The following is a 27891-nucleotide window of genomic DNA, read 5'->3' as shown; positions in this document are numbered from 1 at the left end:
TTAAAAGTTACAATCGCAAAAAAGAGAAACGGTAGACTTCCGGGTAAAATTTCAAAACAAAACACTTACCAGCTTGAAAGGTTTTTTTTTTCTAAATATGTAAGTGGAAAAATAACGAATTTTTAAGGTCATCTTACACTCCATAAAGCTGGACATTTTCAGTTTAACTGCCAATGTCTGTGTAATGTTGCTGGGAGGTAAAATACCCATTTGTAGCACTAAAGGAGCATCAATAGTACATTAACCCAGAATCATAGTATTTTCCATTGACCAAATACAGTATTTGTACTCATACAACGAGTTTGAACACATCAGCTTTAAGATGCTCTTAATGTACTTACGCACAGTTCCAGAAAATAAGTAAGTTAGTTATAAAAAAAAACAATTGATACTATTGACAACAATATTGAATGGTAGTGTAGACCTATGCGACTTTGAACAAGTCTGGATTGGTTCCATGCTGACAAGAAAAAATTCAAGTTGGAACAACACTGTGTCCATCTGTGGGTATAAAACACTATTAATTTTACATGTTCATGGAGATATATGGTATTAAAATCTCCAGTTTGTCTTTGATGTTCTTCAGAACACTGTAGGCTATAGCCTAAGGCACTGTGAGCTTTGTGCTAGCATTATATACTGAAGTAAAGTAATTGTCTTAAATACACTAGGTCTTCTATATTGTTTAGTTGCTGTGTATTGATGGAATATATATACTGTAGGCCAAATCAATGTTCAATTATAGCACTAAAATATAATTATTTTGGCTGAAATTAGTTGTTAATTTATCTATATATGTTGTTTATTTATAATTAATCCATTTTGGCTTTCAGGGAATGTTTAAAAAGCTGAAATAGCCTGGTATAAAAATTCAACCAACCACCTGTCATGATTAATCTCTGAGCCAATCAATAATCCGATAACAGATTGGAAATAGGCGGATGAGTGAACGAACAAGAGTCACCCGTGAAAGAGAGAGAGAGAGTGAGAGAGAGAGAGAGGAGAGAGAGAGAGAGAGAGAGAGAGAGAGACCACCGGCACGGTGAGGAGGACAAACTTACAAGAAGCAGAGCATGCAGAAAAAGCTCCGCAAGAAGACAACAACAGTGCAGCTGCTCGGCGGGGTTTGAGGCTACAGAGGAGGCAGCAGCTTCTCGAGGATTACAATGATTGCCACAACTCAACAAAACATGACCACGGAGCTGGTATGTGTCTTCTTTATTGTTTTATCCCTACTTTAGTTGAGTGTGTGTAGTCTCTGAGGGGAGATTCTGCGAGCCCTCTGATGTGCAGTGGGGGAATTCCTCATGTATGCCCTCAATGCGATGACTATCGATTTGCGTTTCAGCCATTTCGCTCATTCAGACTTTTTCGGTCAATATTACTCTCCTGCACAGGTTTGAGTGTGAGCACTGCGGTGCAGGGCAGCTGGTGTGCTAACTCGACGTCCAGTGGCTCTCTCACACTTTTATTGTTTCTCTGTCCCATGCAGACTTCCATTGCATGATATCTGCAGGCTAATATTTAAGATAGAGGCAACCTGCCCCTCTTCCTCATGTGACACAGGGGCTCAGACCTACAGCTTGCACTGTATGATTGATTATCCCTCTTGCTGTTGTGTAGGTGTGTAGTCAATGAACAAAGACTATGAACCCACATCCTCTGTGTTTTTTGCTCATTATTAACACACTGATGATGACGTGCTGCATTTAGTAAAATGTCCGTATTTCTCTTTAAGTTAATACAGCTTTCCATTTAATTCTAACATGCACATCAGCTCTAATGTGACTTTTTCTTCTTCATTTACATTTTTGTGTCAGAAGCAACTTGTGATTTATCTTTGCAGATAACATGACCATAAGTGGATTTATGGGAAGATTATCCAATGCTTATAAGTGATTAGAGTGTCTACAGTTCTGGTAGTAATCGATTATTTAAAACAATAATAATGATGGTGATACATGCTTGCATCAAATGAATCCCAATCCTTGTTTAATCCTCTGATTTCATTGGATTAATTTCACTCACAGGCTCCCTGCTTTAAATAAAACTTTCTCATGCTGCATCAGTCGTCGTCCAGAAAATTTCACTCTGCTGCTTCTGTTTCTCTACAGTGCAGAGCAACAATTTCATCCCTTGCCAAGTCGACTAATTAACAGTCTTATCAAGCTGTCGCTGTTCTTGTGAAAGCGCTTCAATCATGAGATCATTAGTACACAGCTGTCCCCTGGTGGAGAAAATGTTTGAAAGACTACAGGAACAGTTTGATTATTAGATAGATGATGTCTAATTTTGTACACAGTGATGTTAACATTAACAGACACACCAACCTTTAGCCTTTTAACTGCCACTTTGAAGTGATAGAATTTCATTTAACCCTGACTGAAGCATTTTGTGTGATTATCCTGCAGCAGCGTTGTCTCCTTGAGAGGGCCACACAAGGCTGCAGGGCTCACACACCATCCATTACTTGCAAATGTCGCAACATTTCATGCCACAGTCTCCAATCAATACATTTTACACTGTAACGCCTTTAATGAGGCAGAGCTGGCTTTCAGATTGTCATGTGTGTCTCTGTTGGAGAGAAGTTGCAATAGTTTAGGGGGTTAATTGTGTTATACGTTTGCGTGTCACAATATTAGAGTCGACATAAATGACTTGTGAAGCCGCTCTTTGTCATAAGAAAGCAATTTCGTGCCAGAAAAACATAATGCTTTTGTCCTGGTTCAGTTAATCCCTTGCATAGAGGAAGAAAATAGCAGTGATTTAATTAGTTTACTTCAAAGGCAATATTGTTTTAACATGCATCCTCAACACTGATAATGTGACAATATGACACAGTGAATTCTTGTATGCCCTCAGCACATTGTAAGCTGCTGAGAGAGTGTTCCTGTGGAGTCTCCGGCTGGTGAAAAATGGCATGCTCTGTCTCATATTTTACTGTATATATATCATGTCACCCGCAGCCGTCCCACACGTGTTTTACTGATGCTGCTCGTCTCCTCGGGCAGGAACTCAGTCACTGTGAGTGGCTGGACATGCTGAGCAAAAAGCTCCCCTCATACAGGACCTTTTTTTTTGTACAGTGATTTCCTTATGCGTGATGGGGAGCATGAAAGGAATAAGACAGTAGGGCAGCCTTGCAGCGGTAGAGGCTAAAGCGGCAGGACTTTCATTTCACAAAGGCTCGTGCTGCTGCATTGTCTGACAAAAGCCTCGAGGGCAAAAAGAAATCTGCCCAGTGAGTCCCACATGGTGTCTATACCACCTACTGCTTTTTTAAAGATAAGGACCTCAAAGGCAGAAATGGTGGCGCAGCGAGTACGAGCAAAGAAATTCCTTTGGATGTGGTGAAAGAGAGCCTAGATATGAATCAATATGGAGCAGTAGTATCTCATTACTACGGCATGTGGGCTACCATTTATCCCAACCACACTTAAGTTTCAATCTGCTCTGGTGACGACCTTCACCTGAAATGAGGCAGTGAGAGATATTGACAAGGTAATACATACGTGGGTTAGTTGCTAATCTACGGCTTTCCCTTGTGAGCAATTACAGTGAATCATTAAGATCAGCAGCATATAGGCTCAATTGAATATGTGTCTGCCAATAGATCCCTCCTTTTAATGCTGGTGGTTATTTCATTGATGCCTCTGCCAATGTCATCTTTGTAATAAACATCTTTGCATGATGTTAAAGGAGGGGGTATTACGGGGGTATGCAAATCCAGCAGCAGGATCCCCAAACTGCCTGCGCCGGTTCCCTCGCTCCTCTGCATGTAATTTATTGTCAGATTCTCCATGCCTCAAAGAAACAGAAGATGGAGTTAAGGAGGTCTCCAGAGTCTAATTTATGAATTCTTAGCACCGCCTGGATTCTGCGCAGCCTGGTTGTGTTGCATGCTGTGCAGATTGAGTAATTGTGTTTGGTGTGGCTCGCTTTTTTAGCGCGCAAACTCAATCAATAGTGTTGGAGCTGTTTGATTTTGTGTGTGTGTAGCGCGTTGAGAAAAAGGAGCCAGTCAGTTGGACTGTTTCTGTGCCGTTAAATGAACGCTTCCGCCTGATAAGTTTGACTTCTAAGGTGGAGTAGCAGAAAGGTTCAGGATGTAGGTGTCATACTTTGTAAGAAAAGAGAGACCCTATCTTAAAGTCGCTTTTAAGGCTGTATTCCCTCTATTAATTGTTTCCCTCTGGACCTCGTACAACTGTACACCTTATCGATTCTCTCATTTGGTTGAGTGAAAACCCTCTGCTCAAACTAAAAGAGCCCTCTCTTCTCTAATGCAGTTCTGCTTGGCCAAAACAAACCCTCTCACAGGGATTCCTTCGGAAAGAGTTTTCCATAAACATAAAGACCTTTTGATTTGCATTCTTGCACCCTTTGGTGTTTGACTGACACCTCATCGAGGCTTCCACTCCAACTCCGGTGGGATTAAGCAGGGCTGAATAAAATGGATGGCCCACTTCACAGCTCTATGTGTGATTCATTTTTGATCTGGCTCAGCAGAAAACCGCCGCTGAGATATATCTGCTTGTCCATCAGATTCAGGACTGAAATGAGTCCGGTGCATCACACAGCGCCGCTTGTCATCTGTTCACCTGCGCCAGCAGTTTGTGCTGCATTACATTCCCTCATGCATTGTGACCAGCAGCCAGTTGGCACTCTCAGCCTCGCCAATGATCACTCTGGGGATTCAGCTCAGTGCATCTGTGCCTCATTTGCAAGTATGACAAAACTCCTCAGTCGCCCGCATGTGGGATTCTCCCGGTTTGTCTTAACAATGACCTTAATTGGAAGTGTGGTCTTATGTCTGGGCTCGGGGGAATGAAAGGAGCGGTGCGTCCTATCAGGATGAGGTTTCAGCTCTCATGTCGCACACAGTAGTTAACGAGAGGACTTGGAAATGAAGACAGTGTGTGATGGAATCAGTCAAGTGTAGGATTTTAATTTAAAGTGTCCCTTTCTGCTATGAGATCCTGAAATCAGGTTATAATTTGTTTAAGGATATTAAGTTTGTTTTTTAAAGGAGATTCATAGCTCAGTGTTTTCTATTCAAACAAAGTGCTGAACATGCAGAATGATTCAGTATTGACCAAAGCCTTCATAGACCGCTCTAGCTTTCTTATCTGACGGAAGGATAATGGGGATTCACAGAGATATCGTGTGCCAAAAGGGCAGCCGAATGAGATAAAACAGAGAGTAAGAAAGGCCAGCGAGACCTTGGACATCAATCCCCTTGGCTCTGGTCTGCACTGAGGGTTCAAACATCACTTAGAAGTCGTCCCTGCAGGTGAAACTGCTGGTAGTGGGTTTTAATTTGAGCGTGTTGTGATGCTGCAGCCAAGGAGATCTATTAAAGATGAGACCTTGGCAGGAGTTGTGTGCTGGCAACCGGTCGAGATTGAGCAGACTTTGTGTGTTTTCCATTCATCTGGGGTATAAAGGAAACCTTGCAATAAGAGTTGAGAAACGAATTCTCTAAAGCGATGAAAAATGTGTATCAAGGATTTTTTTTTTACCATATCGAGAAACCCTGCTGCTTCGTGTTTAACTGCATTGACCTTTTGCTTTTCATTTCTTGCAGAATTTACTTTTCGGAAATGGGTTTTTAAGACATTTTGACTCCAGTTTTATAAGTACATTGTCCGTTATCAGTACCATAACACACCATATGCCGGGGCAAGTGAGGTAAAAAAGTGTATGAATGTGGAAAAAGGTGCTAGGCGAGAATATTAAAGCTAGCGAGGCCAATCGCACAGACTCGGGGGCAGCTGGTGTCACATAGGGAGCACGGAAGAGCTGCAATCTGTTGTGAGCCACGTAGATGCTCTACTTCTGCTGCTCGGTTCCCCGCGGCCTGGATGGATGTGATCAGGCAGGTGAGGTTTGTAAGGTTTCTGGCCCGACGGGTGGACGGCCATAATGAAGGCTCAGTGTTATAGCTGCTCTGTGATTAAACTCTCACACTCCAGCGGCCATGTGGCTCCAGCAGTGCCAGCCGCTCATTATGAGGGAGCCTGCGATAGTGTTTAATTGTGACTGATACTGACGCCGGGCTCATTCAATCAGTTCCTCCTCTCGCATAGAGAGGAAACACAAAGAATTAAGCCTTCATTTTCTGTTTTTATAACTGAAGTTTTGATTCATCGTACAGTGTTACAGCCCCATCTCCTTATTTTTATTGCCTTGTTAACAACTTACTCCAAAGCTTGTTTGATGCATCCTCATCCACCAAAGCAGATGTAACAGCTTTCTCTTTAAAAGCCTAATTTCAGGCACCACACATCTAGTGGTAACTTCCCCTCCATCCCCCTCTTTTGGTAAACCACATGGCCCATCAGACGTGTAGCAGGTGAAATGAGCCGGCGCTAAAGAAAATGTATGTTGTGGCCAAAATCGCTGCTGCAATTGAAGCCTCATATGCAGCAATTTTAAGCAGTTCTCATATGGAAGATTAGCGTAATTCAGCGAGGTGGCTGCGATGCTGAAGACTGGTCTCGAATCCCCCCGAGGCTCACTGTACTAATACGCCTGTCGGGGAGAAAACTCTGGAAATGATGCAGCACTAATGTCCTCCTCTTCCTCCTGTGCTCACATTCATCATCGTGTTTGTGTCTGTGTGTTCTTGTCACGTCAGGACCTGGGAAGTTCAGATGGTCCCCCGCGGAACTGGAAGGGCATAGGAATCGCCATGGTGGTGATCCTGGCTGTTATGTCCCTGGTCATCCTCTCTGTGGTCCTCCTCACGCCTGGTAAGAAGAAGATGATTTGAGGAGTAAAAAAGAAATATATTCCAATGTAGAGACTTAAATAAATAGTTAAACTTTAAGAGAGATACAGATGTTCCCTTTTTGGTAAGTTAGTGGGAAGACTACTCTCCTCTCTGTGGAGTTTGTCTGAAGTTACAGCCAGAAGCTAATTAGCTTAGCTTAGCATAAAGACTGTAAACAGGGGAAAACGGCAAGCCTGGCTCTGTCCAAAAGTAACAAAATCCCTTTGCCAGAACCTCTAAAGCGCTCTCATTAACAAGTTAATTTGTTTTATCTGTACAAACTGCAGTGTACACATAACCATTTGATACAGGGTTGTAATCTCTTACTGACAATTTCTAGGCTTTGAGCAGTTGCCAGGCAACCGTGAGAGATTCCAGGAAGTAACTGCTCCCGCCCATTAGAAGGTTCTGGGAGGTTATAACCTCTTGTAAAAAGTTAAATAGTTGTTCTTACACATTGTTTTTTTGTGTGGTTGGTGGATGTTGACATTGTTTGATAAAGTGAGGCTAGCTGCGTTCTCGCCTTACAGTCTGTTTGCTAAACTTAGCTAAGCGGCTAGCCTAGTATTTCCTATGGAAAGTAGTGGACGTAGCCCTTGTGAAATCAACCACTAGTTTGTGAACTTTGGCTATGAAGTCTTGAGGTTGGCAGTTTGTAAACGCTAACCTGCTAATTTGTGCTAACGAAAATATAAAATAAATAATTCGACATACCAATAAAACTGGAAGTACTGTTAGTAAAATTAACCACACAACCAAGCCATTTTATATGTCCAATATTTGAAAAAAAACGGCACTAACATGATGGAGATATCAAGTTCATTGACTTGAACCAAAAATGACTTTTGTACAAGGCTCGAAACATTCATTCGTTCATGTATGCTGTTACGTTGGGCATTTAAATAGGAAAGTCAATGAGGATCGACTTGCTTGTGGAGTCAGCCTCAAGTGGCCTCTCCAGGATCTGCAGGTTTTTGTGGCATTTCTGTGTTGGCATCATATTTTTGGCCCTTGACGTCGCCTCTTGACTTCTAATAACGGACAGATAAAGAGTGGTGTCCATCTTGTCTAAGCCTATTTCTCAAAATGTTGGACTTTTGCTTTCGAGGAAGGTTTGCTGTTGAAAAGCATGAAACAAATATTTCAAATGTTAACATTTACAGTGACAAAAAAAGCATAAAATGCAAGACCAAAGCTGAAATATAGGCCAGGTTCAAGCATACTCAAGCTTTGCTATCACTAAACAAGACTGACTTTTCTTGATGAACTAATTCATTCTGTCTCTCTGCCTCCTGAAGATGAAACTCACTTGTTGCTCCGTTCTCAACTCACTATGGAGGATCTGGAGAGTGAAGAGTTCAAAGTTCATGACCCCTCTGTGGCGTGGCTTAACGGTAAGGATCTATCCTCCGACAGACAAATTACTCCTGACAGTTAAACACCAATTTAATTATCTCAATGGGAATTGATCCCCTAGTTTGCAGACTAACAAACCGGTTTTAAATAGTCGCTCTTATAACACAAAACCATCTTCCCCGAACTGTCTGAACTTTTGCAGAAAATGAAGTGGCTCTTCGCACCAGAGAAGGACACATCCTGTCGTTCAGCCTCAACAGCAACCTCACTGCGACTCTTCTGGACAACAGTTCCCTGGTGAGTTACAGCAGCACAGCTTGTGGGGACAGAGGACAGATTTCAGTATTGATTGGCTTATATCAACAGACAGCTGGACAAATTGACTGGCCAATAGAGAGGGATGCCTCCATATTGAGAGAGAGGGACGCTGTAGAGTCTCACGGTTCCACATCCCACAGCTGAGACAAAAAAAGATTTGGCAGAGTGACAGTATTGGCTCATTTTGCCCCAATCTGGCTGCTCTGTGAGCCCTCAGCATGTGCCTTCAAAGAGAATTTCCCAAGCAAGGGTATCATTTGAACACCGCCTCTGCACGACACTGACAGGCTTATATGGGTCATCGCTGACGAGCTTAAAGCAGGGTTGTGTTGTCAGGTTGAAAACGATCCTCTCCATGGTGTTACGATATGGTTTGTTGTCTCCGCTGCTGTTCCTAAATCCAGAAAATTATATTTTCTTGTTTGGATACCAAGACACACATGGGGTTCTCCGGAATAATTGATTTGCTGAGAGAAGTTTTGCTAAATATAGTGTCAAACATTGAGAACAAAACTCACAGGAAGTAAAACAATTTTTATGTAGCACTACAGTTATATATATATCTATATATATATATATACACAGTTGAGAATGTACGTTATAAGATCAGATTTAAATAACATGTTTTAGCTTGGGAGCCCTTGTTGTAATGACCTGAGAGGCTGTTGGATCTTTATGGTATCGGCCCCTCACTGATTTATGGCTGAGCTGAATCTTGTAATGTTTTACAAGTAAACAGGGAATTGAATTCAATGCACATTTTAGAGGAAGTTTTATGAATCCATTGTTGGGTTGATAGAAGAACTGCTGCGGGGTTTATTTTGTAACCTGCATTGTAATTTTTAACCTATTGTAATTGTGCTAGAGCATCTTAAAGAGATAATATAATGCAATACAATAGTGAAGATATGATGAGATTGTAGAATGGGCGATTTGTTCCGGCTGGAGGAGAGAACTGGCACAGTTACTTTCTTTATAGAAATAAAAACTTACCTAACAGTTTCTGCACATTGTTAAGCTGTCCACCCCCGCAAATCCCTAAGAATGCACTTTACACTACCTGTTCGGCATCAAACAGCAGACAGTAGAAGTTATTGACTAGCTGGTGGACATTGTGGAGCATCTGGCAGCAGATATTTCTTTAGGGGTTGGACGAGATGAATACTTCATTTACATTCCCAAGGTGACAAGAAACACAACTCGATACGAAAAACGCTGCTCCGTGTTTACTGGATTTGCAAGAGGCAACTGTTTGTTAAAGTGAAAATCAAGTGTTTAACCTTGTGAACATCTCCATGTGGTGTTTTTCATGTGCTACAAGACATATCAGGGACAACATAAGCAGTCATCTTAAACTGCAGTGTACCAAGGACAGGCTGAACAACACGTTTTCAGATTGGCATAAGGAGCCAATCCCGTTAATGGACGGGGTGACGCTATGCATAGCATTATGTGCAACTAATGGCAACCACTTCCGTGAAGCGCGAGCCAGTTGTAATCGTGATCATAATTTTTGCAAACTCACTACTGACTACTAACGTTAACGTTACTACTACTAATTACTACATTTCAAGCTAGCTAAGTTTCTACAAGTTGGCACTAAACAATGGCAGAGACGTGTTTTGTTTTCGCGACAGAGGGGGCGGTTGGAAATTTGCATAGTGGGCGGGGACTATGCAGATTCAGGATTTTTTAATGAGGGAGAAGGAGGAGAGGCCTTGTGAGGAATCTTACAAGGTAATTAAACGAATTTTGCAGAAACAAACGCCAGACACAATTTATTATTTCAAGCAGAGCATTTTATATGTCTTAAAACATGACTGGAGCTGCTCTTTAAAGGTGATGACTTGTCAATGTTGTTCACGTCATGGGTCTAACAACCTTAAGTGGTCAAAAAAACATAAATTAATCATAAGAGGCACAGCCAAATTTATTGGCAATGTGCTATAGATAAAAGTATAAAGGGGAATAAGCCAGGTCCCAAGGTTGACCCTTGAAGAACTCCTCAAAGAAGAATCATCAAGTGCTATTCCCCAGCCCACCCTCTCAACAATAGAACAAATTGAAGTTGATGAATTTATGTTGTCGAACTTCTCCTTTCTTTTTTCTTCAGGACCTGACCACTACTAAATTCCAAGTGTCTGCAGACAAGAGGTTTGTCCTCTTGGCGTATAACATTCGACCGGTAAGTTTCCTCTTAATGCCAAGTTGACTGAAATTGATTCCAGAAAGCACCGTCAAGCCTTTTACCTTCTGAAACACCCAGGGCCATAAATTATCAGCAAATATCAAAGACAAGCTGTTACGGCTCACACAGCTCCACATGTCAGGCAGGCCACTGGTGGCTGCGAAACAAAGGTGACATGCATCCTAATCAGAGCCTCGTAGAAATACCACGGAGGAGGTTGAGGAGAAGGGGTGTGCTGATTCTGCACTACTGCAGCAGGCTTTAGCTCCATAACACCTCCCGCCAAATGATCGGGTTAACATATGGGGAATTGAATATTTAAACTGGCTGATGGCTGAAGGTGCGGGGGGTTGAGGAAAGCTTAGAGTGAGTGATCAGTGTGAAGTGGCTGGCAGGGGGGAAGGGGAGATATCAAGGAGATGAAGGGGTAAAGTTGGAGCTGCAGTAATGAAATCACCCTGCTAGTTCGGCCGGGAATTTTAATGAGAAGCTGACGAGAATCACAATCGCAGGTGCTTTCAGATAAGCGGCGGGGTAGACTGAAAACACAGATCTTGTGCTCCCTTTGCTTGAACACCACATAGCTCAGTGCCTCCAACTCCCCCTCCTCCATCGTCCGTCGCACTCTGTAAATACCCGCACCGTTAATAAATAGTTGAGTCGTTCCTCAAAGGGCAGGCAAGTTGTGTAATGTGCAAGTAATCTGCGAGGGTAGAAAACAGAATTAGGCGGAAATGAAAGCCCTCAGCGCATTCTCCCCACATTTTTATTAAAAATATTAAACACATTTTAGTCCCTTATATCTCTGTGGTTTTCCCTTAGAGATCTGCTTTTGCTGTAATGACTGCGTCTCACATAATCTGTGTGTGTGTGTAAAGGGGAACGAATGAGCCTGTTGCCGTGTTGCAGCGCTCGCCACAAACAGAGCATCCCTTGTAAATGAATTATTGAGCAGTTAACATACGTCCAATCGGTTTCCATAGATCTCCGTAGAGAAGTGGCTCAGATCTTTGCCCAGTTTTTGTGTTTGCTTGTTGCTATGTCATTAGCATACTTCCTTTGATGTCAGCAGATATTGTCTAATCTCATCTGTATGCTCGGTGTGTACTCGCACTCGAAGAAATCAGAGATAGTGGGCATGCCACCTGGAATCATTTCTTTGTTTAGTAATGGATATGTGTGTGAGCTATGGTTTTGCATGCATGGGTGCCATTCCTCCGTTCTCCCCTTCTTTCTAGCTCCCTCCTTCTCTCTCCCGCCTCATCTTCCTCACTCTCACTCACTTTCTTCTGTCTATCTCTGGGGGGATTGTGCTGACTGAAGCAGTTTGCGCCAGGCACCAGCTTTGCTGTTTGGAAGAGGAGCGGCACGCTGCTGAGAGTGGCAGAGAGAACTGGAGAGAAAACCAGAGAGAGCAGTGGGGGGAAAGCCACTTGTGATTGGAAGGAAGGAGAGAAAAATGGGTTATGCACCATTTGCCCTCAGATACAATGCCCAGTTTTAAATCAATCAGAATGGGGATCAAAGAATGACAGATGTTAGCGGGAGAAAGCTGCAGTAGAAAGAAAGGGATGAGCAGGGCTGTGAGTAAAGTTAAAAGGCTTCCCCGGATCTTGTATTAGCTCTGCAGGCTTTGGGAACGGTTTTGTGCCTGGTGGGTGAGAATAAATGGATTTTGATAAGAGGGTATACACAGAATCGAGTCAGGGATTTGGCCACATCTGAACAAGAGAAAGCAGATTTCCTACGGGGGAACGTGTTTCCTCAAAGCCTGTTTGAATTAAACAGGTTTGTGCGTGAAAGGAGGAGAAGTGGAAAAAGAAGACCTACATATTTTCAAAAGAGTGATGGCGAGATACTTTTGAGGAGATGGAGGTTTTGGGGATTGATGAGCAGAGCCAAATGGACTAAAAACTGCCAAGACAGTGCAGTTTAGGGACAAACAAAGTGACATGGGAGTCGTGTCTGCACTCTGCAGCAAATACCGATGCTGTGCGCTGGTATTAAAGGTAGTGCATTGTGGGGCTGTTAAGGAATGTGGAGAAGGAAGGATGCTATTATCTCTCTCTTGTGTTATCTTGCATTGCACATTAGACGTCAATATCAGTGCTCATATAAGGGTGTTGTAATCTCTTTACGTTTCCTTTGTTGGTGCATCTTCTGAGTGTTTAATCCGTGCATGTGCCCCCCCCGCCTTTATTGGCGACATGGATTGGGGAGGGGGCGGGTAGTAAAGGAGGGGGGTGAGGAGCAGAGCGATCTGGAAGATTTATGATATGTTACTGGCAGTCACATTAGAATTCACTCTGCCGCTCCAAGACAGATGCCCTCACTCGCTGTGTCTGTTTATCATACAGACGCACAATAACGTACAGCCTCTGCCACCAGCTTCATAATGTTAAATCATGAGCAGAATCTACGGGGTCCTTAACAAATCATAAACAGCTGATTGAAAGTGGCGCACATCCCAGTGCTGCCCCCTTTGGTCTTGAAGAGTGATACTCCCTTTAATTCAAGAGCGGCTGTTTGTCGACTACCTGTCAACTCTGGCTGTCAACCTCTGCCCTTTCTGCAGGCTTTCCTCCCTTCCTGTCAGTCCCTCCCTTTACTGGACCAATGCATTCCTACCTCTTTCTCTCCGTGCAGTTATTTCCGTTGTAACACAGCTCGTTGCCTGTATTCACCCTATTGCCCCTCGTACTCAGACTTTACACCGCAATCAGATTTCAATTTCATTTAGATGGCCTGAGGATTTATTTCCTCTCCTTTATCCCTGCAGCTTCACCTCCTGCGTCACTCCATCCATGCGTTTTCTGACAACAGACAAACAACACAGAGGAGAAATCCAATTTCACTGCTAAGTGTGCTGTATAGAGGATGTGACATTTAATTTCTTTAGGGACTTGTTTTCCAGGAGGCTCTGGCTTTCAGAGGTCAGTGGGAAAATAGCCTGCTTCCAACCCTTTCTCGAGAGTGAAAAAAGAATGTAAGGAATCAATATATTACCTGGAATTCATCAGGTAAAGCTGTGATCAATTACAGTTCATGCACACATGCACACACATGCACACATTCATTGATTGTAGTCGCTTGGTCTTCTTCAGCATGTTAATTTAATTAATCATCGAGCTGCTGATGCTTGTGTCAGGGGTTGCGACACAGTTGCCAGCTACAAAGGATCCACTGGGAAGGTTATTAACTTTAATGATGCTACTTAATAAGAACGCCTGTCATAGTTTCTGCACTTTACTTTCACATGTCATGTTTTTTATTTAGTCTCTTTTTCTCAGTCTCCAGGCCTCCTAAGGGATCATAATTTCTGTTCTGCTGATATGATCAAAATAATGATGTAATATGGATGAAATGGCTGCAAGTGGTTTAACAAATTAAAAGTGTAATAATGAGCTCTGATGTGCTCACTGCAATTAAAGAAATATTAAATTACTGTCTACTGATATAACCACATAAGGAACAATCATGATACACATGATAATCATGATAATTATAGAAGTATCGGAAATGCCTTTGATACTGCCTAATTGGTGGTTGCTGGTACACCAGTTAATGCACTACTCTTTCTGAGAAGAAAAGAGTAGTGTAGACAGCAACAATATCTTTTAAGGCAGCCACCCACTAGAAAGTACTGTTTTAGAGCCACATTAGAGACCAGATTTTAGGTTGATTTTTATGCTAGCAGAGTGTGTAATGCTAGCAAAATCTCAGCAATCAGTGTTTTCCCCTCAATAAGTGTAAGGCTGTATTTTTTTATATTTAAAGTTAACATTGTAAAGATTGTAAAACCACAAAATAAAGCATTATTATGACAAAATTCTGTGTCCAAAACTCTTTAGTGAACACAGGACGCCAGGAGAGGTCGCTAGCTGAGCTGTTCCTTCAGTGTACTGATCCAGGCATTGTTGTAGGTGATATATGATGGGATAAAAATCAAGTTGTCTGTTCTTCTCAAAAATAATAGCGTATACAGGAATAATATTTTATGGCTACCACTAGCAACTACTGTTCAGAGCCACATTAGAGAACAGATTTTAGGTTAATTTGTTATGCTAGCTGAGTGTGTAATGCTAGCAAAATGTCAGCAGTCAGTGTTTTCCCCTCAATAAGTTTAAGGCTGTATTATTTTATATTTAAAGTTAACATTATAAAGATAGTAAAACCACAAAATAAAGCAAATTATGATAAAAAATCAGTGTCTGATGCTATAGTGTACACAGGACGCCAGGAGAGGTCGCTAGCTGAGCTGTTGCTTGCATTAGCTTGTCAGTTTGTTTTTAAGTTAGGATTCCTGCAGTGTACTGATCCAGGCAATGTCGTAGGTGATATATGATGTGATAAAAATCTTCTTGTCTCTTCTTCTCAGAAACAAACACGTATACAGGAAAAATATTTTATGGCTGCCACTAGCAACTACTGTTCAGAGCCACATTAGAGAACAGATTTTAGGTTAATTTTTTATGCTAGCAGAGTGTGTAATGCTAGCAAAATGTCAGCAAATCAGTGTTTTTCCCTAAGTGTCCGACGCTCTTTAGTGAACACAGGACGTCAGGAGAGGTCGCTAGCTGAGCTGTTGCTTACGTTAGTTTAGCTTGTTTCTAAGTGCTCAGCTTGTTTTTAAGTCAGGATTCCTTCAGTGTACTGAGCCAGGCCCCACAATAATTGTCAATGTTGTCGGTAATATATGATGTGATAAGTGGATATAATAATGACATGTATATTTTCTTTGTTGCACTGGTATCAGACATGTACTTGATATTACCAATACTGGGGTCTAGGTATTGGAATCGCTATCTGACAGGAGAAAATGTTTTCAGAACATCACTACTTTAAGAAAATATTCAACTCCCTGTTGCTTATTTCTTTATAATACTCTCTACCTGAGCAGTGTCCTTCATATTTTTTTGTTTTATTTGCATTTAACCTTCTTTATACATGTGTATGAGCATGTGTAAGCACTAAAATATGTGTGTTGTCATCTAAGTGCGGCACACCTGTGTTGCATGATATCCTCTACCTCTTTCAGGTGTTCTCTCAGTCCTTCACAGCCTCCTATGCTATCCACGATGTGGCTAATGGGTAGGTGGAATCGTGAATGCTAATGCATGGGCTGCAGTGGGCATGAGCGTTACCAATGCAAGCAGACATGCGGATTGAAAAACCAGAGTGTGTCTCATCAAATCAGAGCCTCATGTTTCTGTCAGACATGCATTCATCTGTCAGTGTGCTCGCCAGGTTCCATATCTAATCGTCAGATTTGTACTGTACTTTTTTCACTGCCTGAGATTCATATACAGCATTATATCAGTAGAGAGACTCTTATGGTAGCTGTGGATAGGTCCTGGAACTTCAGACGAATGGTTATGAAAAGGATTCAAGAGGACCTCCAGTATTGATTATTGCCTGAGTATGCCTTGGAGGGAAATGTTTGCCTGTCCTGAGGAAGAAAATAACATGGCTAGAAATATGGATCAGAACTGTTGCACTCTTGCATGAACCAAACTTGTTCTCTGTTTTGTTTTCCCTCTCTGCATCTTGCTCCATGTCCTCAGAGTGCAGTATCTCTCTCAAGCAAAACTAAAGACCGGGGCGTGGATGGACCTCAGAGGGCTTTAAATGGGACTCTCATCCCTAATGGGGGGGCTTATGTCTGAGTGTTTATGTGTCTTCCAGGGATCTGCTGGAGCTCAACCCCCCGGAGAGGGAGAAGGCAGCGCTACAATACGCCTCCTGGGGGCCTCAAGGGAACCAGCTGGTAAGCCAGGCTTTAACTAATTTATCTGATCAGTGAGTCGTCTTCGTCGTCTCCATCAACTATTACCTTCAATCTGATAAGAGGATTTTCTCCACCTCAGTTCTTGTATGAATGGAGCCTTCATTTCACATCGCTCTCATAACGATAACATCAGCGGTATTTCATCTTGTCATTACGAGATGAACTCCAGCGTAGAGGTTATTGCAGTGGCTGTGTTGCTATAATTGGGTTGTTTTACAATCATGATTTAATTCATCTACCTTCCCTGTAATGTAATTGGCTTCTGCTGCTATGTCGGTGCTCATCTGCAGCATATTAACTGGAAAGTAAAGATGTATTGGCTCTCGCTTGGTGTGTATGTGTATGTTGGCCAATGATTAATTTGCTCTTGGACGGCGTCCGCCGCTCGATCCAGGCGGCCAGCGATGACGCCTGCGAATGCACAGTGTTTGATAATGAATTGGCATTGTCTGTGTGTGCTGCTCATTCCAGGCCTATGTGTTTGACGGAGATATCTACTACCAGCCGAGCGTGACCAGCAAACCCCTCCGTCTCACAACTACTGACCCAGAGCAGAATGTGGTTAACGGGCTTTCTGACTGGACCTATGAAGGTAGGATCTATTGCAGCTTCATCTGAAATGTTTCACAAAGCTACAATCTGCAACATTTTACAGCATTAAATCTTTACAGGTGTATGCTTAACATGTAAGAGTAACAATTTCCATCATGTTCTCAAACAGAGGAGGTGCTCTTGACATATGTTGCTCACTGGTGGTCTATGGATGGTGCTCGGCTGGCGTACCTTACCATCAACAATTCTGCCACACCTGTGATGGAAATACCCCACTTCTTAGGCGGTCTTTACCCCTCAAATGTTGTCTTCCCCTACCCAAAGGTAGATATTGATTTGGACAACTTTATTGGCATGCTAGCTAAGGTAGTGCTTTCAACTGAGAGCTTCTCAATGCTTAAATTTTCTCAGTGACAATGCAAACGTTCTGCTTTTTGACAGGTTTGATGTTAAACACGTTAACTATATAAGTTTAGCGTGTTAGTATGGTAACACTGTTTAAATATTGTTTGACAAAAATAACTTCGGCTGATGGAAAAGTGGTTAGTTTTGCAGGATGGTGCTTTAACTGAGACACAACTTCTGGTTTTAATATAAATGTATTGTGTTTTTTACTGACACACCCTTTCTGGTTTAAATGTCATTGTGAGGACTTTGGGAACTGTTAATGACACACACATTCTGGTTTTAACATCATTTTTAAAATGTTAATATAATATGCTTTCTGGTTTTAATGTCATGGTTGGGACTTTTGCTGACACACACATTCTGGTTTAAGTATTAATGTAAGGACTTTTAATGTAATACGCTTTCTGGTTTTAATGTCATGGTTGGGACTTTTACCGACACACTTTCTGATTTAAGTGTCATTTTGAGGGCTTTTAGACTTTACTGGCACTCGCTTTCTGGTTTTCCTATCACTTTGGGATCTTTTTATTGTAACGCACTTTGTTTTTTGAATTGTGGAGGCGTTTACTGACACGCTTTCTTGGTTTAACGGCATGACTGGGACTTACTGAGACAACTTCTGGTTTTAATGTACTTGTGTGGTCTTTTACTGACGCACACTTTTTCTGGTTTAAAGTCGAGCTGAAACAGCATTTCGAGAGTATCTAGCTTCCGTATCGTGACGTATTTCCGAGTGAAACATGACGTGCAGGCGGGACATATCATTAGAGGGCTTTGATTTGATCGCTGAGAAGTGGCAGACGTTCTCCACAGCGCAGTAGCTAGCTGTTTGGTGCTAACTTACGTAAGCGCGCGTGGAATTTAGTTTTACTGGAAGACAAAATGATCGGATTTTGATGTAAGAATACGAAGAAATTGATTTTCTGTATTTTTTTTGGCCTATATTGTCGAATAGATGCACAATATTACCGGGGATGTGATCTAAAAGGATTAAAACAACATTTTTCATTTCACCTCGACTTTAAATATAATTGTGAGGACTTTGATCGACACACACATTCTAGTTTAAATGTCACAGTAGGGACTTCTATTGTCACACACTTTCTGTTTCTAACGTGGTCATGGGGACTTTTTGACACGCTTTCTGGTCCAAACATCACGGGTGGGACTTTTACTGACACACACTTTTATGTTTAATATCATTGTGAGGACTGTGGGGACTTTTAAAGACACACTCTCTAGTAATATTATTGTGGGGACCTTTACCGACACTGTGGGGACTTTTACCGAGACACACCTTCTGGTGTTAATATAATTGTAAGGTCTTTTACTAACGCACCCTTTCTCGTTTAAATATCATTGTGAGGATTGTGGATACTTTTGACACACTTCTTGTTTTTTCTATCACTGTGGTGACTCTTTCTGATGCTCATACATATTTATGAAGTCATTAGGATTCGTTCTCTCTGCACCATTCTGTTGTTTTCTGATTGAAAGTGTTGAGAAAGAATATTCTGGACCAAAGTGGTGGACCAACAGAAAGATTTTTCCACAGCTGCTAGTTGGACTAAAAAGATTTGCCCAAACTTACACCTAACATGTTCTCTTTTATCCTTTCCTCTTGTGCCACAGGCCGGCTCAAGTATCCCATCAGTCAGTCTGTTTGTGGTGAATCTATATGGTCCAGCTCACACTCTGGAAATGATTCCTCCTGACTCCCTCAGGGCCAGGTAGTGCATCTTTGTGAATGTAAAATCAGAATAAACCTTGAGAGACTTGAGACACCACTTGTCAGAAATGATTACACCTGTCAAAATTCCTCTTGCTCTTCACCCGCTCTTTTTTTCCCCATCCCTTTGAACCACTTTCCAATCATTTCTTCATGTATCATTTTCTGCATCGCCTCTTCAGAGACAGCTACATCTCCATGGCGACTTGGATCAGCAGCACCCGCCTCGCCGTACGTTGGCTGAATCGCGCCCAGAACCAATCAGTGCTCTGCGTGTGCGAGGCCACCACAGGGGCATGCTCTGAGGTGAGTGGTCATCACTCGTTCCACATTAGTAATTCAAACGGCCCACGCTGCAATATACAGCTTTAATGGAATTTTTGCTTCTTTTACTGTGTTGGGAGTTCGGATTGATTTCCTTAAGCTCTCAGATGTCTACATGCTGGATTAATATTTAAGGTCATTTGCCGCATGAGTAGAATTTTTAGTGATGTGCTGCAGTATTTTATAGCTTGTTCCCTTCTGGTAAAATCTTAGTTTCACGTACATTTTCCAGTGTTTAATTATTTCTGTTTAATGATTAATAACTTCAGCTTTATTTATTCAATGCTGCTCAAATCAGCTTTAGATGTTGATGTAAGTACATTGCAAATGCTGTGACTAATACATGTCTCCATTAGAAACACAAAATGGCCATGGACATAATGCAAAACCAACGACAGGTACGTGTGGCTCATGTTTCATTAAGCACTTTTACGCCTTTTTTCACTCCAGACATTTGTTTGACTTTTTATGGTTTTTCTCCAACAGGACGTGCCGTTGTTTTCAGCAGACAGCTCTGTGTTTTATACAATCCTCCCAGCCAAACAGGGCGCTCGTGGGGAGTTTCACCACATTGCCGGCCTCTCAGCCCAGGTCGGTTAACTTTTACTCCCCTCCTGTCATCCTTGAATAATTTCTGTTAAACTTGCTTATTAAAATTTCAACGCGGAGGGTTGCATTAAAATGGTACGATTACAAAATTAGCAGTGCAAACCCAAAAATCCTCCTCTCTCATTACTGAAGCAATTTGTTTGCATTTGTTTTCATCCCGATTACTAAAACACCACTTTTATCGCAGCAGTAATTCGTCTCATTAATACTTTAACGGGGGTTTGCCCTTAACATCATTGAGGGAATTCAGTTTATTACATTATACCGTAACAATTTATTCATCCTCAGCGGAGCAATTAAGCAAATGCTTCATGTTTTCTCATCAAAACATTTTATTTATACAGGGGAATGACATTGTGTTTCCTCAATTCTCATTAAAGAATTAAACGAATTTGGCATCAAAAATAGCTTTTGTTTCATATTTGTTCGGTTGAAAAGTCCCATACCTTTCGGCTCACTTGTCAATGTCAAAATAAACTTAATTAAAACACATTTCCTGAGCTCTCTCTGTAGACATTAGCGCCTTCATTCTATTTAACTTAATGATCCTATCTTCATTTCTTACCCTTTTCCTCTGAGACACACTTGCAGTTATGGTGCACCTATTTTTACTCGGTACATCTGCCTGCTCCTACATTCCTCTCTATCTCTGTTTTTCTGTGTGTAACGCAGCCTGCCACCCCCTCCGTCCCTCCTCGCTTCTTGACATCAGGGAGCTGGGACGTCACCTTGCTTTGCGCCTTGGATGAAAAGGCTGGAAAAATGTATGTGAGACACGGGTTAAATTACCCTTCAGGGCCTTTAACAGCTCGCATCTTCTGACTGTGAATGTACAAGTGTGGAGCACAATAGTGGCATTCATTAAAATGATCATCTCCCGCTGTAAGCTGAGATATAGACATGTCAGCTACCGGAGAGCGAATTCATTCACTAGCTCTGACTCTGGTTCCAGCCAAGGCTTTCTATTAAGAAATAACTGAAGGTCTATTTTAACGTGTGTCCGTTAAAAGGCAAAAGGAAATTGCTTTAACCTCCTGAATGCTTGTTGTGGCAACATGTTGACATAAAGAAGGAAAAGGATTACTTACACTGGGCCAGAGCAGATTATTGCTTAAATCTGTCTTTATCCTGCTGGGGAGCAAAAAACCCCTGATGAACTGATTCAGTGAGGCGTGAGTATCACACAGAATTAAGGAAAGTCAATTGTAAATCCAGTCAGTCGTTTGTGGTCCCAAAGCTCACAGGTTGATTCTGCTTCTTGCCTCCAAGCAAGTCATTCTGTCTCACAATAGTTTACTTTAAATCACATAGAAGTGTCCAAATGTGATCCCTTGACGTCCAACCAATGCTCGAATGTTTAATGCACCATCACTGACGGTGCCTTACGAATTACATTTTAGAAACTTTTAATTATCATGCTGAAGTATGCAGATGTGTGTGTTCTTGTCATAAATAATTGATGTAAGAATAATTATGATCACGTTAAGTTATCTAAAGGTTATCTGGAGTTCTTGAATAGTGTTGAGTTACTTTCTGTGTCTGTGGTTTTATTTTTATTATCAGCTATTTCCTGAGCACAGAAGAATCCAGACAGAGCAGACACCTTTACAGGTAAGCATACCTCCCTGTGAGAAACAGCCTTATATTGACCAAATAAAGGTTCTCTACAAAGCTACAGAGCATATAATGCTGTTATGATCCCTAATATACAATATATTATGGACTGGTCAGTTTTTGAGAGCTGCTTTTTTCATTTAACCCAACTTTAATCCAATGTGTCATCTATAAAATGGGCAGAGTTAGCACTGTCGCCTCGCAGCCAGAAGGTTCTTGGTTCGAATCCTGGTTCCGACAGAGTGGGCCTTTCTGTGTGGAGTTTGCATGTTCTCCCTGTGCATGTGTGGGGTCTCTTTGGGTACTCTCTGCTTCCTCCCACAGTCCAAAGACATGCTTGTTAGGTTAATTAGTGACTCTAAATTGCCCGTAGGTGTGAGCATGAAAGGTTGTCTATCTCTACGTGTCAGCCCTGTGATTGACTGGCGATCAGTCAAGGGTGTACCCCGTCTCTCGTCCAATAACTGCTGCAGCCCCCTGAACCGAATAAGCGGTATAGATAATGGATGGATGGATGGATGGATCTCTAGAATGTAGCTATGCTAGCATGTAGCATATCAATGTTCCCACAGTCCTCTATTTGCAATCTCAATATCCTCTTAAGTTAACACATGCTAACATGCTGATGTTTTGCTGGTATGCAGTTTACCTGGTTAATCATCTTACATCTGCATAATAGCAATTCAACATTTGCTTATTTGCAGAAAACAACATACTGCTTATTTTCAGATGTAACTCAATGAATGAGACAAATTAATTACGCTAGATGGAGGAGATTCATCCTTGTGGCAATCAATTAAAAGTTGTTGAGATATTTTACTCAAAACTAAAAATGTGAACTTCTCAGTGTTGTTACAGGAAAAGTCAGGGAGGTCAACAAAGCCATCGGGATTCATCCTCGGGTAACCATGAATGTCTGTAGGGAATTTTACTGCAATCAATCCGATCTATGTTTAAGTTAGGACCACAGTTCTGGACCGAGTAACACATACTCATTCCTGGAGTCACATTGCTCGTGCCTAGAAAAGCATTCAGAAGAGTAACTGCACATTAACGTGTTGATATGAGAATGTGTGCTGAAGGTGCTCGAGGCTAAGACCTGAAATGACACATTTATCCTAGAAAGAAACCCGCTCAGTGGATGAGAGCCCTCTGTGTTGCTGAGACTTATGGTCCCTCCGTGTGATAAACACTCTTGTCTGCTCCCTCATCAACCTCCCTGGTTTCATATCTTTTTATTAACTTACATCGCTGTAGGCTAAAGAGAGATAGCACAATATTATGGAGGAGGGTGATGGCTTGTTTGAACTAAACTGTGATTAATCCTGTATGAAATTTGTAAGCAGCAGAGTGGAGAGGCTCTCCACACCGCCTAACAGAGCAATCTGTATAATGACTTTTATGTCTACTCTTATTGAACCCCATTTGTTTAAGAACAGTCAACTGCCGGGACAGTTTGTCTCAGGACACTGACACTTTTCCTTAAGATGTTAGCATTCTATTGACCCTCTCCTGGAGCATAACGGAACGATTCAGACTCTCCTATTGTTATTAAAGTGCGGTCAATAGCCCCTCTCTCTTATTTCAAAGTGTGGACCTGGATGGAGTGTTTCAGCGCCGGTGCATCTCCTGCGATCTCATAGACGGATGTCGCTTCTTTAGAGCTGAATTCAGCCCCAATCAGACTTACTTCACCCTCTACTGCTTAGGTAAGACGCACACACTCACTCTTACACACTCACAGGGAATATGAGGGCTTCACGCTGAGAGACAGTCGGTTTAATAATGTTGTCTTCTGAAAATCTCCCCAGGCCCAGGGATCCCTAAAGTGACAGTTCACAGTACAAAGGACCCCTCCCGTGAGTGTTACATCTGCTTGTCTGACTAATGGTATAATCACTTTCACACACACAAACATAGGCAGCCTGCAGTTTCTAGCTGCAGCCTGCAGAGGGCGTTGTGTTCAAGCACACCAGAATGTAAAATCATTAGTACAATGCTTGTGAACACTGCCCTCTGTCTGAGCCTTTAAGTTACAGCAGTTTCCTCGGAGATGATGAGGATTTAGCCGCAATCTGATGGACTACTGTGCCGTCTTTATGAATAGGATTAAAATCTAACACACTGTTGTCTTATCTCTTGTAGGATATGTTGTCTTGGAGGATAACAGCCCTCTATCTAGAGCCCTGGAGGACAAGAGGCTCCCTGAGACCCTGTTCAGGACTCTCCCTGCAGACAACCACGGTAAGAAACCAGTGTTTTATAGCTTGACATTTAGGTTATATGCTGCTCAAAGCACCCACAGATGAGATTCAGTGATTTTTATGCAGTGTGAATGGAGCAACGGCTGCATGTATCTCAGCCTGGAGGGGATGAATATAGTTAAGTAGCAGCCAAAGCAGTAATTTCTTCTACTGAGTGATTAGGTAGTCAGTGAGAGTCTTGCAAAGCCTCAAAGACCAGCGGCAAATATTCTTTCAGAGTGTGTTTGTGCATGTTTTTGTGTGCTGCAGAGTTTCAGATTGACTTCAGGCAGCAGCTTTGAATGTAGCTAGAATCCTAACATGTCTGTGGACAGTTGCCCTGACCTCAGTTGACCCCAACCCCTGTTTGACTTCCTCAGATCTCCACCTGAAACTATCTCTACCTCAGGGTTACGAGGCCAACCTGCACCCTCTACTCATCATTGTGTAAGCCCCCCCCCCTAAAAGACAGCTGTGACCTGTTTCGCAACCTCTGATCCCTGGCCTTGTCTTCTTTTCCTCCACACCTAACAACTGTCACCGTTCTAGCTGATCCTGTTCTTCTTGTCCCTCAGGAACGGTGTTCCTGGCAGTCAGTCGGTGACAGAGGAATTCGCCCTGGACTGGCCTCAGGTCCTCTCCAGCACACACAATGTGGCCTTGGCCTGGGTGGACGGCAGGAGCGGGGTCGGCCGTGGACAGAAGACCACCGCCGTGGATCCGCGCAAGCTTGGCTCGCTGAGAGTCAAAGATTATCTAGGAGTTGTAGAGTCAGTACAGTTATGCAACAACACACTGCAAGGCTATATAACTAACATGTGAGAATATAGCCTGTACATTGCTGAACTAACAGGATTTTATGACATTTCCACAGGTTGTTGATGCAACTGTCTTACATTGACGATCGTCGGATGGCCCTTTATGGCAAGGTTACAGCATTTTTTCAGTTCTCCTATTGAGCCATCCAAGCTTCGTCATGCTTTGTTTTTTATAGCTCTTTTCTGCTTCTCCTTACAGGCATTTGGCGGATATTTAACTCTCAAAATGTTAGCTGCAACAGATAACCTCTTTCAATGCACAGCCGCTGTTGCACCTATAACTGACTTCAGGCTTTATAGTGAGTTCACATCACGGCATTAACTATTCAAACACTGAGGTCTTTGGAATATTAATGAGACTGAGACACAGTTTGTGTATTCTTCTCTTTTTCAGGTGCCGCATTCTCAGAGAGGTATCTAGGCCTTCCAGCAAAAGAGGAGCACGCTTACTCGGTGAGCCTTTGAAGCTGAAGCTCTGCTCAGGTGTAAATGGTTTTAATAAGTTAACACAGGTAATGGCTGTGGATATACACTCTTGGGTAATAAAAACCTGCAAGTATATATCCACAAAACCAATCAACTCTAATGCAAAGGGTCCTCCAATAAATCCTGCCCCTGTGAGGCTTTTGTCCAGACAGGTTCAGAGAGGTGTTGATTCAACTTTATGGTCATGTTGGCATTTTTAGTTTGTGTTGCAGTTGAATTGTGTTGCATTATACTCGGAGGTGTTTTTCTTATATTTTTTTCAACCCCATTTAAATCAATAAGGGCAGAGTAACAGAAACACGTCACTGTAATGAAATACAAGTCAACTCCACAGCATCTGCAGCCTCCAAGATGACCATAAAGTTTAAAAAAACAACTTCCAAAAGAGTTTCAACAAAAGCTGAACATTGAGACTTTTATGTTGGTGGGATTTATTGCAGTGCTGGAGTGTTAGACTGCATTAATTCCAGCTATTAAAAAAGCACTAAAATTGTGGTGGTATTTCATTTCAGACGGCCTCTTTGCTGGAGGAAGTCAACAAGCTGAAAGATGAGAACTTCCTAATTCTACATGGAACAGCAGATGGTGAGATTTTGTTCCGTTTATGCAGATTTGACTCTTTTGTGTATTTTTTTAACCTCATATTTCTTTGTGTGTCTGTGTATCGCCAAAGCGAGGGTCCACTTCCAGCACAGCGCTGAGCTCCTGAGCCGACTGGTGAAGGTGGAAGCCAACTACTCGCTGCAGCTGTACCCAGATGAGGGTCACATCCTGAGGGAGCCGCGCAGCGTCCAGCACTTCCAGCGGACTGTGGTGAACTACCTCCAGACCTGCTTGAAGCACAGCGTCTTCCTAGATCCTGTAGAGGATGAAGAGCAGGAGGATGACTGAGCCCATAGCAACCTTTCCTTCTTCTTGAAGGACTCTCTTTGGACTCTATGCCATCTTATGCATTACCTTGGGTCGGATTACAGGACACAAGAGCACAGGAGTGGGGACCAAGCACATCAGATCACCTCCTTTGACTTCTGGACAAATTGATTGATGTACTGTATACCTTGTTGCACATGTTTATTTCTGCTGTTATGCTGTATGTTTGAGGCTCTGTTTGTTTACAAGATTCACTTGAGATGATGTGGACTAAAGGCTACTAATTCTGCCAAGAGTTTACAAAGAATTAAAACATGCATGTCATCATGGCTGCATGACGTGGATTAGTTTACATTGCATTTTATATGTTTTGCAGGTCCAAATATCACCCATCAGGGTTAAAGTGCAGAATCTACCAGCAGCTGGGAACACACTACAATAAAAAAGATCATTGTTGACGCTATAAAGAGACTCAGTCTTCATTTAATGTCAAAGGTTTTCTAAATAAATCCAGCTCAGACTACGGGATCAAATTCCAAATAATGCAGATTCCAGTTATCCAAGTGAATAAATGGGGACAGCTCTGATAAAGACATTCAACTCATAAACTCTTAGATAACCTGCAAACTGGCCCAAAGGTCACTGCCTCTAAGATGTCTTGGATAGTGTTATTTAAGATCTTAAGTTCAGTGCGTTTCCAGCTGCAATAAAGTTAAATAAAGCATATGGATCATCCTAAATGTGCCAAATACATTTTGCGCAGTTTGATCACTGGTTTTATTAGCATAACTTGCATCATGTGACTTAGAATGGGTATGCAACCAAGACTATATACACCATAAACTCTCATTCAAGAATGACTGCAAGAACATCTTTGTTGGTTTCTCGTTGAACTGTAAGAAGTGTGGGATAGTATGTTTCCATTTTGATACATCTTGGCATCGTATTAATTTCTTGTTCATCGCAGAATTGAATTATCTCTTTGGACAAACTGTGGAACCACTATATTCCAGTCCAAGAAGGTAGTCGACAATGGGCTTGACCATTAAACTATCAACCAAACTAAAAAGGTTAACTGCATGCAGGTGGTTTGAAAACGTATGCCCTTGACTCTAAACGACCAGCGACTCCTTTTTTTTCCTCAACAGTCCTTGACAATAAAGTTTGAACCTCTTGTTTTACAGCAAAAATCTAGTTTTGTATCTTTACTGATGTTCATGGTTGTTTTTTATCAGAGCCGTTTAAAGGATAATAGTTGAAAAACAAACTTTCATGATCTATCAAGTACCACTGGGGCCTTCACAGCAAACATTATCTTCTAATACTGCTCTAAATGGCAGCAAAGATCATGGTTTTACAAGGCAGGTCTGAAAGGGATCCATTTATAGTATTAGCCAATGCTGATTGATTGAAAGTAACATATGCTAATACTGAAGGCCAGAAACAGCACTCGACAGATATAAATAACATATAGGTGAAGCCTAGGGTAATTGGCAGAAAAAATACATTATTTTTCTATCAGGGATGAAGATTTATTTAGGTATACAGGTCACCATTTCTTTTTTTTATTGCTTATATTTGATCTTGATGCCACATTGTGATATAGTTGAGCCATTAAAATTTACAGGGGCAAATCTCACAGTCCAATGTATTTAGGACACATTGCAGATGCCCTTTGACCATGATAAATAACGATTTATCATCTGTAATCAAAGTGTGAGTTGAATTGAATAGGGCAGTAACTTTATAAAACTTGTTCTTGAACAGACCCTGATATTCAGCTGCCGTCACAGGCAGACGGCGTGCCTCTATC

The 27891-nt window shown here is 41.9% G+C and overlaps 1 protein-coding gene across 1 annotated transcript; it reads left to right on the top strand.

Annotated features, from left to right (window-relative positions):
* Positions 1 to 1134: 1134 nt before the first annotated feature.
* LOC138589480 (inactive dipeptidyl peptidase 10) lies at positions 1135 to 27253 on the top strand. The gene is made up of 25 exons (XM_069659781.1): positions 1135 to 1205; positions 6641 to 6755; positions 8074 to 8169; positions 8334 to 8428; positions 10563 to 10634; positions 15676 to 15728; positions 16323 to 16404; positions 16897 to 17017; positions 17147 to 17301; positions 19018 to 19115; positions 19297 to 19420; positions 19795 to 19836; positions 19925 to 20029; positions 20720 to 20811; positions 21611 to 21658; positions 23252 to 23370; positions 23473 to 23520; positions 23807 to 23905; positions 24285 to 24351; positions 24480 to 24674; positions 24779 to 24833; positions 24922 to 25021; positions 25117 to 25175; positions 25721 to 25793; positions 25882 to 27253. Exons 1-25 carry the CDS (start codon positions 1167 to 1169, stop codon positions 26097 to 26099), a joined length of 2370 nt encoding a protein of 789 aa, XP_069515882.1. The 5' UTR covers positions 1135 to 1166; the 3' UTR covers positions 26100 to 27253.
* The last annotated feature ends 638 nt before the right edge of the window (positions 27254 to 27891 follow it).

Source organism: Semicossyphus pulcher, unplaced genomic scaffold (genome assembly GCF_022749685.1).
Source record: "Semicossyphus pulcher isolate SPU_LCO1_2020_fin unplaced genomic scaffold, fSemPul1.0.p SCAF_13, whole genome shotgun sequence".
NCBI lineage: Eukaryota > Metazoa > Chordata > Actinopteri > Labriformes > Labridae > Semicossyphus > Semicossyphus pulcher.
The sequence above is the reverse complement of the archived record's forward strand: the minus strand, read 5'-3'. Positions and strand labels throughout refer to the sequence as shown.